This window comes from Bufo gargarizans, chromosome 4, assembly GCF_014858855.1.
Source record: "Bufo gargarizans isolate SCDJY-AF-19 chromosome 4, ASM1485885v1, whole genome shotgun sequence".
In the NCBI taxonomy this organism is placed as follows: Eukaryota; Metazoa; Chordata; class Amphibia; order Anura; family Bufonidae; genus Bufo; species Bufo gargarizans.
This window is the reverse complement of record NC_058083.1, coordinates 263,704,829-263,716,956: the sequence shown is the minus strand read 5'-3', so window position 1 is coordinate 263,716,956 and position 12,128 is coordinate 263,704,829. Positions and strand designations below refer to the sequence as shown.

The 12,128-nt window shown below is 48.6% G+C and overlaps 1 protein-coding gene across 3 annotated transcripts in view; it reads left to right on the top strand.

Annotated features, from left to right (window-relative positions):
• Positions 1 to 12,128, top strand: part of MMS22L (MMS22 like, DNA repair protein) — a 126,681-nt gene that overhangs the window by 24,732 nt on the left and 89,821 nt on the right. Inside the window, exons 2-3 of one of the 3 annotated variants that reach the window (XM_044289961.1) lie at positions 6,146 to 6,271; positions 10,737 to 10,789. The exons of 1 other annotated variant lie outside the window; for it this stretch is intronic. In XM_044289961.1, coding sequence (XP_044145896.1) covers positions 6,146 to 6,271; positions 10,737 to 10,789 — 179 coding nt within the window. Of the gene's footprint in view, positions 1 to 6,143; positions 6,272 to 10,736; positions 10,790 to 12,128 lie in introns of those variants that run through there. One more of the 3 variants, XM_044289963.1, reaches the window with a different exon arrangement.

The following is a 12,128-nucleotide window of genomic DNA, read 5'->3' as shown; positions in this document are numbered from 1 at the left end:
CCAGGCCCCCTTACTTCCGGCCGGCGGGGTGGGCTCCCGCGGCCAGCGAGCCACCATTCCGGTCCCTGTCTCTTCCGGCCGGCCGGGTGGGCTCCCGCGCCGGCAAACCGCCATTACGGGCCCCTGTCTCTTCTGGCCGGCGGGGTGGGCTCCCGCGGCCGGCATTGGGCTATGCCCCAGCAGGTGGCGGTCGGCGGGGCTCCGCTACTTTGGTCCCAGGCTTCGGCCTGCTGAGCCGCAATCCCGACCGGCCCGCGGGGTGGGCTCCCGCGGCCGGTTTGAAGCGCCGTTCTGCCGCAGGTCCCGGCGGTATGACGGGCCGGGCGCCGCAATTTAGCCCCCGGCTTCGCGGCCTACTAGGCCGCAATATTCCGGCCTCTGGTGGAGGGTCTGGTGGAGGGGGCGGGAACTTCTCCAGGCGCGAATTTTCCCGCCTGGAGGTTCCTCCGCCCCCAGGGGATCGCACGCCGCCCTCCAGGCCGGATCCCTGTTAACCCTTTGGGTGCAGGCCGGCTCCCAAAAATGGGTCTGTATAGTTGGCCCCCCTTTTTTCTCTGTCTCTCAGGGCCCCTATATGGTGGCTCCCCTTTAGCCTCAGAGGCTGAGTTTAAATAATAATAAAAAAATAAATAAATAAAAAAAATGAAATAACATAAAAATAATAGATCATGTTTTCTATTGGGCTGCGCTTGACGCTGCAGCCTCATCAGTAATGCTGCATGTCTGCATGACCTCTTTCCACAGGCGGCATGGTGTTGCGCTCCCAGCCTGCGTCGCTGCTAGGGCATTTCCCCTTTTAGGCGGTTTTCTTGCCTCTTCCAGGATACGGCGCTGGCCAAGTGCATTCGGCCCTCTGTAGGCAGCATTCATAATCTCTCCAGTTATGGTGCCTGCCATGTGCATCCCCCCCCCCCTCCTAGGCGGGCTACTGCACTCTCCCTGGCTGGCCATGTGCATGACCCCCTTCTTAGGCGGAATGCTGCACCTTCACCGGATACGGTGCTGGCCTTGTGCACGACCCCCTTCCATAAGCGGAACGCTGCACTCTCTGGATTTGCTGCCGGCCATGTGCGTGACCCCCTTCCGTGGGCGGAACGCTGCACTCACTGGATTCGCTGCCGGCCATGTGCGTGACCCCCTTCCTGGGCGGAACGCAGCACTCTCTCGGGATCTGTTGCCGATCATGTGCATGCCCCCCTTTTTTAGGCGGGATACTGCACTTTCACCGGATACGGTACTGGCTATGTGCACGACCCCCTTCCATAGGCGGAATGCTGCACTCTCGCAGATGTGCTATGATGTACTTATGTACTATGTTATTGTGCTGCACTCTCACTGGTTGCGCTGCCGGCCATTTTTTAGGCGGTATGCTGCACTCTCATTGGATTCCCTGCCGGCCTTGGGTATGCCTCCTTCCCTCAGGCAGCATACATACATCCCTCTGTCTTTGGGTGTTTCCTCGCAGGTACGTTGCTGGCCACGTGCATGTACCCCATACATGGCAGGGTGCTTGCTCTCTCGCTGGATCCGCTGTCGGCCATAGGCATGACCCCTCTTCCGTAGGCGGTGTACGCACTCTTGCTGGATTCGCTGCCAGCCAGGGGCATGCCTTCCTTCCTCAGGCGACATGCACGCGTTCTTAGTGACTGTGTTTGTCTCTCGCCAGTACGTTGCTGGCCATGTGTATGACTCCCATGCATGGCGGTGTGCTCGCACTCTCCCTGGAGGAGATGCTGGCCATGTGCTTTACCCCCTTTTTTCTGGGCGGTGTGCTACACTCTCACCGGATACATTGCTGGCCATGAGAATGGCCCTCTAACATGGGTGGAACGCTTGCACTTCCATTGGATACGGTGCTGGCCTTGTGCGTGACCACCTCTCACTTCAGGGCAGAATTTGGCACGCTCATGGGATTCACGGCTGTCCTTATATGGCTGGGTTGGACTTGTACATGTCCCCATTCATTGGCAGAGTAGTTACTCTCTCGCTGAGTTCAGTGTTGGGTGTATTATTGCACACTCCTTTAATGCTAGGATGCCCCTGTGCATGTTCCCCTTTCACTAGGTGGACCTCCTGCGTTCCTGCTGGTTTATAGGGTATGTCCTGCTTCTCTGAAGTAGGTTCGGCCTTAGGCATCACTCCCTTTTGGGACGGGTCTTTGCACTCTTGCCAACTGCAGTTGGCCAGGTACAATTTCCCCCCTTTCGGGGTGGACTGATTGCGTTCCATCGCATGCTATACTGGTTTTGTGCATAACTCCCTTTCAGGTTGCACTTTGCGATTCCGTACATGCTGTTGCGCTCTGGGACGAGCCCCCCTTTTTTTCTAGGTGGGTTGGCCTTCTCGCTGCTTGCGGGGCTGCTCGTTCGTATGCCTCACCTGCTTCCTGCGGCATACCTTTGTTTCTTGGGAGACGATGCTTGCCGCCAGCCTTGCACTCGTCCCTAGGGAGTTCATTCTGTCCTCCTGACCGGACAGGCTCTATTTCTCTCTGCTGCACCGAGCTGGGTGGTGCTCATTCATTTAGTTGGCCTTTCATTCCAGGGAGTGTTCGTGGGTCCTAGATGCATGCCCTTTGCGTCCTTCTGCAGCATTGCTTCCCTGCGCAAGTGGTCACATGGTCGAGAGTGCTGTTGTCTGAGGCGCCTCTCGAATTCGTCATTGGCGCTGGCAGGACTGCGGTTCCCTTGCCTGCCGCAATTTCCTCCTCTTCGGATGCAGTGTGGTATGAGTCCTTCCTCTTGGCGCCTCTACGCTTCTGTCTGATCTGCTACCGGGTTCGGGCTGCTCTTCTCGGGACGGTCACCCAACTTCTCTTGGGTGCTGGATTACCCAGGTCCGGAGGACCTCCGCCTTGGGTTCTTCAAGGTATTCGCCTTCTGCGAGGCGGTGGACCGGGCGTCTCACAGTGTAGCGGGTTCTGCCTTTGAGCTGTCCTATGGCTTCCCTGTTGCCCACTCCTCCTCCTTTCGGTTGGAGGGTGTTATGTCGGCCTCTGTCTCGACTGCCTCTTTTCGCCGGCTTTGTTTGGCTCCCGCTCTATACAGATCACTCCGATGTGGCTTCCCGCCAGACTTCGGAGGCTGTGTTTTCACTGTCCTCCCCTCTGGGGTGAGCATGGTTGTTCCTGTGGATGGTTCCGGTGTTCCTTTTGGCCTCGTACTGTCTCCCTTGTTCACGCTGGCCTTATTAGCTGTGTGCTTGTTTACCGAGTCTACCGCGTTCTGTCCTCCCGCTGGGTGCAGATTGCGTGGCCCGTTCTAAGACGATGGTCCTGATGTAGACTTACCTTCTCGATAACTTGGGGGGACTACCTTTTCGGTTCAGATTGTCCTTTGATCCCACACAGGGGCTGTACAACGTGGTTACATCAGCATGGACTTTAGCCTGCCTTCTCCTGGCATCTGGCGGATCCTTTGGGTTCTTTCCATCTGTCCTTCTGCTCCCCCATTCGGGTGGATGCGGGTCAACGTTGTTCGAGGGCCGACGGGGCTAGTTTTGTCGACCCTTCTGCCCGTGTTACTGGTCTGCGCCTGTTCTCATTGGGTTTTCGCCTGCTTGCCAGGCGACTCCAGCGGGTTCACTGCTGTCCACTCCTGGCTGTGTCTCGTCCAGGATCTGTCGTAAGACTTAGGGTTTCTTGTCTGGGGTTCTGTGGGAAGCTGTGCATTCCCCACTCTGAAGTTCTTTCCCCATGGTTCTGTCTTTTAGTTGAGGTGTCAAGTGTCGGCGCTGTTCTTTCTCTTCCAGCGTTCCCGGCCCTCTGGGCCTGCCAAGACCTTCTTCCTCGGAGTGGCTCTTTGGTTCCTCTGTACTGTCCTTCGGTACCGCCCTGGGGACTATATCCTGAGCTCTCGGCGCTCCGATCTTGCCCTTGGAGCCGTTACAGGAGTTCTCTCTATCCTTCTGTCCTGTACGGTTGTGTTCCGTATCAGTCGTGTCTCTGACGGGTGCCGGCATGGCCCCCTTTTTTTGTTACAAGCTTTCTGTCTTTTCCAGGACAGGGCTGTTCTGCATCTCGTTTCTTCCTTCCTTCCTTCCTTCTGAAGGTGGTGTTGCCTTTCGCTTCAACACCTCACCTATTTGGACGTTGTTTGGGCCTGGCCGTTTTTTACTTGGAGATCTCCGACTCTTGCAGTCGTTCGGCCTCTTGGGGTTCCAGGAGGTCTGTGCATAGGGTTGACAGACTCCAGGGTGTTTTTCCTCCGCTTGATCAGATTGGCTATTGCTGAGGTTATTGCACCTAGGGCAGGATTCTGTCTTGGTGTCACCGTTCCTTTCACCAGAGCGGTCGGTGCCTCCTGGGCCGGAGGCATTGGGCTTCGGCCGTGCATTTGGGCACGGCGGCCACAGGTCTGCCTTGCACGCCTTACTGAGTTCTACAGGGTGCATACTCTGACTTTGGCAGATGCTGCCTTACCCCGCCTGGGTTTACAGGCGGCGGTTCATTGATGCCTTTCGGGTGCTTCACCTTGGTGCTGTGGTCCCTCCCCCTTTTGGACTGCTTTTGAACGTCCCAAGGTCTTCTGTGTCCCCCAAGGAAACTGGGCGAGAAAACGAGATTTTTGTATTTCTTACCAGTAAAATCTCTTTCTCGCTCTTTCCTTGGGGGACACAGCACCCACCCATTAATTGTTTTTTCTCTGTGCGTTTTCCGAGTTTTTGTTACCCGTTGGGTAGTTGGCTTGTTGGTTCCTTGTTGGACTTTGCCTTTTCTCACTGCTTGGACACGCAACTGGCAGTCTCTCTCTCCAGGCTGAGGGTATAGCTGTGGAGGAGGGGCTAACAGTTTTCACTTAGTGTCACGCCTCCTATGGAGATGAGCTATACCCAAGGTCTTCTGTGTCCCCCAAGGAAAGAGCGAGAAAGAGATTTTACTGGTAAGTTATACAAAAATCTCGTTATTTTAATAGTTTGGACTTTTCAGACGTGGTGATATGTAATATTTTATTTATTGTTTATATATTTTATATGTAATATTGGGGAAGGGGGTGATTTATACTTAATATTTTGGTGTGTTTGTTTTAAAAAATTTTTTTTTTTTTTTTTTTTTTACAGTTTATTTAATAATTAACTTAATAACTATTTCCCCCCTTAGGGGCTAGAACCTGGGATCCTTCAATCCCTTGACTATTCACCCTAATAGAGCTCTATTAGGGTGAACAGGACTTTACACTTGCCCTGTGCATAGTGCTGACCATGGCAGCCAGGGCTTCAGTAGCGTCCTGGCTGCCATGGTAACCGATTGGAGCCCCGCAATTACACTGCTGGGGCTCCGATCAGAAGCTGCCACTGCCACCAATGAGAGGAGGCGAGGGGACTTTGTGGCCACTGCCACCAATGATTTTAATACTGGGGAGGGGGCTGCGCCACCAATGTTTTTAATACTGTGGAGGGGGGGTTGGGGGGAGGGCGCACTGCGCCACCAATGATAATTAACTTTTAATACAAATACAGCCGGTGGCAGAAACACATTGTTGGCACCCGACCTCTGACAGGGCGCTGCGATCCGCGGCAATTAATCCCTCAGGTGTCGCACGATTGCAGCGTCCTGTCAGAGGCAGGGTGCCGGCAACGTGTTTCTGCCGCCGCCTGCATTTGTAATGTATTAAACGTTAGTTATCATTGGTGGCGCAGTGGCCACAGCCCCTCCCCTCCTCCGCCCCTCTGAGCTCTCATTGGAGGCAGCGGCAGCAGCACAAGGGGGAGGGAGAGACTGCTTCCTTCTCCTCTGTGCTGCTGAGAGCAGCCCGATCCATATTCTCTGATACTAGGCTGTGCAGTAGCACAGCCTAGGATCGATAAAAGACAAATCCTGCTATCGTATCGATATGGGCTAAAAGTATTGTTTGGATATCGAAAAGTTTGATACCCGAAACAACCCGAAACAGCACAGACAGCGCATTGAATGTAGGCAGGCTATTATAGCTAAATGATAAAGTACATGGAAGATAGACTATATTGGACTGTGGTATTCAGATTAAATTGCTGTGCTGGCACTTTTCGATAAATAAGTGGGGTTTTGGTTGCAGTTTGGGCACTCTGTCTCTAAAAGGTTCACCATCACTGGCCTAAGGCCTCCAGAAGCATGATAAAGCAGCATCCTTGTTTTATGTACCTGTTTGGTTATGACTTTGTTTTCTAGGCTCTTGTTGAAGCTTGACCCTTCTCCAACTGACTATGAGACGGACACCGTAGAGATTTTTGGCTTTCATTGGGTGACTGAAACTGCACTTGTAGAATCCACCGATCTTCTGTTTGGATTGCTCAGGTATGGACTTTTTTCTTGTATACAGACGTGGACAAAATTGTTGGTACCCTTTGGTCAATGAAAGAAAAAGTCACAATGGTCACAGAAATAACTTTAATCTGACAAAAGTAATAATAAATTAAAATTCTATAAATGTTAACCAATGAAAGTCAGACATTGTTTTTCAACCATGCTTCAACAGAATTATGTAAAAAAATAAACTCATGAAACAGGCATGGACAAAAATGATGGTACCCCTAACTTAATATTTTGTTGCGCAACCTTTTGAGGCAATCACTGCAATCAAACGCTTCCTGTAACTGTCAATGAGACATCTGCACCTCTCAGCAGGTATTTTGGCCCACTCCTCATGAGCAAACTGCTCCAGTTGTGTCCGGTTTGAAGGGTGCCTTTTCCAGACTGCATGTTTCAGCTCCTTCCAAAGATGCTCAATAGGATTGAGGTCAGGGCTCATAGAAGGCCACTTTAGAATAGTCCAATTTTTTCCTCTTAGCCATTCTTGGGTGTTTTTAGCGGTGTGTTTTGGGTCATTGTCCTGTTGCAAGACCCATGACCTGCGACTGAGACCAAGCTTTCTGACACTGGCTAGTACATTTCTCTCTAGAATTCCTTGATAGTCTTGAGATTTCATTGTACCCTGCACAGATTCAAGACACCCTGTGCCAGACGCAGCAAAGCAGCCCCAGAACATAACAGAGCCTCCTCCATGTTTCACAGTAGGGACAGTGTTCTTTTCTTGATATGCTTCATTTTTTCGTCTGTGAACATACAGCTGATGTGCCTTGGCAAAAACTTCGATTTTTGTCTCATCTGTCCACAGGACATTCTCCCAGAAGCTTTGTGGCTTGTCAACATGTAGTTTGGCATATTCCAGTCTTGCTTTTTTATGATTCGTTTTCAACAATGGTGTCCTCCTTGGTCGTCTCCCATGTAGTCCACTTTGGCTCAAACAACGACGGATGGTGCGATCTGACACTGATGTTCCTTGAGCATGAAGTTCACCTTGAATCTCTTTAGAAGTCTTTCTAGGCTCTTTTGTTACCATTCGGATTATCCGTCTCTTAGATTTGTCATCAATTTTCCTCCTGCGGCCACGTCCAGGGAGGTTGGCTACAGTCCCATGGATCTTAAACTTATGAATAATATGTGCAACTGTACTCACAGGAACATCTAGTTGCTTGGAGATGGTCTTATAGCCTTTACCTTTAACATGCTTGTCTATAATTTTCTTTCTGATCTCTTGAGACAGCTCTTTCCTTTGCTTCCTCTGGTCCATGTCGAGTGTGGTACACACCATATCACCAAACAACACAGTGATTACCTGGAGCCATATATATAGGCCCAATGGCTGATTACAAGGTTGTAGACACCTGTGATGCTAATTAGTGGACACACCTTGAATTAACATGTCCCTTTGGTCACATTATGTTCTGTGTTTTCTAGGGGTACCATCATTTTTGTCCATGCCTGTTTCATGAGTTTATTTTTTTACATAATTCTGTTGAAGCATGGTTGAAAAACAATGTCTGACTTTCATTGGTTAACATTTATAGAATTTTAATTTATTATTACTTTTGTCAGATTAAAGTTATTTCTGTGACCATTGTGACTTTTTCTTTCATTGACCAAAGGGTACCAACAATTTTGTCCACGTCTGTATATTGTACAGTTCAGCTTTGGTTTTTATGTGGTATATATTGTACAGTTCAGCTTTGGTTTTTATGTGGTTTGTCACCATAGGTACAACAATTTAGTACTTTGGGCTTTAGCGCTGCCCTAGCTTTGAAAAACGGCTAGAGTAGTGCTAAAGCCTGCCCATCCGAGCCGGTGACGTCGCCGAATAGACTGCTAGGTGGAAGTCTCCGCCTAGCAGTGTAAAAACATAAATAAAAAAGCCCTTGCCCTGCGCGATCCAGCGCAGGGCAAGGGAGAGCTTTGGAGAATGAAATGCTCCAATGCTAACATCAGGGGGGCTGCCTGGGTGAAATTCTGGGTGTGTTCGGGTTCAGCTCTGAACCCAGACAACCCCTTTAAAGGGCACTTGGCACCTCTCCGGACATGTTAGTTTTAGTAAATAATTATATTTCTTGTGAAATGGCAATTCTGGAGCATCTATTCTTCTAACTCTATTGTGCTGTTCTTCTATTATTCTTGCAAGAAGTTTATGGATAAAGGTACAGATGGGAGTCACCAGTTGGGTGGAGTGTTCCTGCACAGTCTCACATTGTTCAATAAGAGCTGCTAGTGGCAGACTGCAGGGACAGACTCCCCCATGTAGTAACACCCATCTATACCTTAATCCATAAACTTCTATCAGGAATAAGAGAAGAACAGCACAACATTAAGTCATAAGAACAGATGTTCTGGAACAGTTATTACACAGGGAATGTAAGTAGGTACTAAAATAGACAGGTCCCCTTTAGTGGTCCCCTAAAAACTGATGTAACAGCAGGGAGTACTATTAAATCACAAAAGTGGTTTGTCTTACTTGCCTGCTGTTCCAGTACTGCTACTCTGGTTCTTCCAGTTGGTTTTTGTTTGTTCCTGCAGTGATGACATCCCTAAGTACCCACATGACTACTGCAGCCAATTGGCCTCACTAGTCATTTCAGGTATGTCATCACAGCAGTGCTGGAAAGAAAGTTTGGCTGGGTCACAGAGGTGGCAGATCAGACAGGAGAGTAGTACAGCTATTATTTTTATTTTTTTTCAGGGTTTCAGAAAATTCCTTTAATGCAAAATGGGAATTTGGGAGCAGTTGCTGGGTTTTGTAGGGGTGCAGTCAAATTTCATCCTTTTGATAAGAGCGATTTGTGATGTTACATGTAGATGTGAATGTGTCTGTAGATTGGCTCTCTAAATTCTCAGCCATCCAAAGTTAACTGTAATGGTTTATTATGGGGTCTAAGCAGCATAGGCTCCTGCCGGTTAGAGGTAAACCATCCTCCTGTGCATCCACTAACCATGCTGTAGAAGGGCTGGCTCACACCATTATGATTATAAAGAGATTATAAAGATATTGATGTCCATCAGATTGGTGGTGGACCACAAACAGCTGTTTAATGGAGTACTGGTACTCATGCGAGCACTGCTTCCTCTTCAGAATTACTTGCATGCCGTCTCCTTTGCAATGGCGCTGCAGTGTAATTACAGCTTCTACCGTTCAGTTGAATGGGACAACCAGCTGTAATTCACCTGCACCACCTCTACCAAGGAGATGACTAGCAGGTAATTTTGAATAGGAAGCAGCGCAATATGCCCCCATTGTCTGACATGGAGAAAACACAATTAACTAACTACTTACCCCAAGCACAGTTTGGGCAGAAAAGCGGGGGGGGGGGGGGGTACTGATTTGGCATATCTCTGGATTGGGAGAAGCTAGAGACATGGGCCTGGTCTTTTTTGAAAGCTGACAGTCCAAGCTTTCACACAATCACATACAGAATCATACTATTAGTACAACATCAGCAGGGGATATCATTGTTAGAATTCAAGTAGAGAATAAGGCCTCATGCACACAACGTGTGTGGACCGCAATAGACTTGCAGCGACCGGTCTTCGTCTGCAGACTGCAGCCACACTATTTACTTGAGTGGGATTTGATGGTCCGCACAGCAAAAAGGTAGTGCATGCACTACTTTTTTGTGGTGCAGAGGCACAGACAAAAAACCCACGGAAGCAGTGCTTCCATGGGATTCTGTTCCGTGCCTTATCTCCTGGATTGCGGGCCCTAATAGGGTAAATTCTACTCTTACTTTTCATTTGCTATCTTGATTTCTAACAGCGATCTATTCCGATGAAGTGAAGATAATGCTGTAATTCTGGTATTCTTTAAAAGCTCGGAATGAGCAGCTAAAGAAGCCCCCCCTCCTTAAGTCTGGAAGTGGGACAGTTGGGGAGCTGACAGCCTGCAGGAAGAAAGAAAAAAAAAAAATATATATATATATATATATATATATATATATATATATATATATATATATATATATATATATATATGTAAATAAATTCCACAAGATAATGTTAAAATTGCTGGGGGGGTTTCTCCTTACAATAAAACAATGTTATTTAAAACAATATATATAGCCCAAAATGGTTCCTAAAAATAAATAAAAAAACTACAACTATTCTCCAAAGTAAAAAAAAAAAAAACTTGAAAAAAATTAAAGTTATGACTGCTGGAACGTATTGTTGGTCGTTAAGGAGTTGCAATTGTGTCCCCTAAGTTGTGCGCCTTCAAGATTTACTTCAGACACCTATTCAAAAAAACGACATTAAAAAAGTGAGATTTGGGAGGGTTTTTCTAATTTTGAGGTGACATTTAGGAGGTTAATATCTTTGCACTGCGTAACCCTTTTAAGCATGGATGCTGTAGAAATGTATGCCAATGTATGCATGGTTTTGGACTTTAATTATATGTATATATATATATATATAGTGAGATATACTTTTTGTTTTTGTTAAGGCAAAAAATAAGTACGCTTGAAGGTTTAACACAGCCCATTTCTTTTGACTTTGGTAAGTTTTTTTCCAACGCTTACGTAGTTAATAAATTTGCAGACTGCTTTGTAGGAATCAGTAGTACAGGTGAATATAGAGACTCCTTTGCACAAGCCGACACAGCAGGCAATTATTGGGAATGAACAGTTTTTTCCGATAATTGCCTGCTTGTTGGAGGAGTTGAGAGCTGCATTTGTATAGGGACACGTTATTGCTACAGCGATCATGTATTCCCCATAGAGAATCATTGTTTTTGGGCAGCGCAATTTTCTACCTGATTTTGGTATCTTTCGTCCAATTGCGGAGTGTTTTCTGGTTCGTTGGGTGATCGTGGCATTTTTATTAAAGGCACTTATCAGGGACAAAAGTTCCTACTAGGAACACTCCTTCCCGAAAATTGCCCACTTATAAATGGGCCTTAAACCTTCTGTTATTACTGACCCAACATTGTCTTTATAGTCTGCTCGCTTAGAGAGGCACGTCTGTCAGAAAGAGTTATTCTTTTAAAAGTCAATACTAATAGAAAACAATTTTCTCGCCCATTTTCCTTGGGGGACACAGACCTTGGGTATAGCTCAGCTCCCTAGGAGGCGTGACACTAAGTAAAACTGTTAAGCCCCTCCTCCATCAGCTATACCCTCAGCCTGGAGATAGAGGCTACCAGTTTTAGCTTAGTGTCCAAGGAGGCAAGACACTCCCTGCTACTGCAGGGCTGTTTTCTCCTTGTTATTTTTACTTTTTCTTCTAATTTTGTTATTTTATTTTTTCCTAGGGATACCAGAGACGCATTAGACCTCTCTGCTCTCCCGGGGTTGAGCTGCGCCAGTGCCAACTTATCTGCACTGCTGCCTCCCCCACAGAAGCAATAGGAGGATCTGGGCAGCAATGGCTCCCCTACATCCCGCCAGCTAGGGGGTCGCCCGCACGCCAAGCCCCTCTTCCAGCTTCCTGCCACTGCGGTGCCAGTGGCTGAAGGGGCGACCCTGCTGGAAAGGACTGAGGGTGAAGACGTCGGACGGTGAGATGGCTATTCCAGCCCATACCCCGTCCCTATCTGCAGCATCTACCCCTCTGGGTAAGGGGGGCACCCGTGGTCGCTCATTCTGAGCGCTCATCTGCAGGACAATGCAGCACAGCAGCATCCTCAGCACCCCCACGCCGTTCCCCCCCACGCTGCTATCTTTCTCCCCCCCCTCCCCCTCATTCAGGGCTGCCTCCATTTTTCTCTTCTCTCTCTCCCCCTTCCCGCCGAGAATGGGGGGCCGGGCTTAGCGGTCCCGGCAGTGGGCGGGGCTTACGCGCACGTCATTTTGGGGGCGGAGCTACGTTCTCCTTCACAGGAGACATTTCAAGCGCT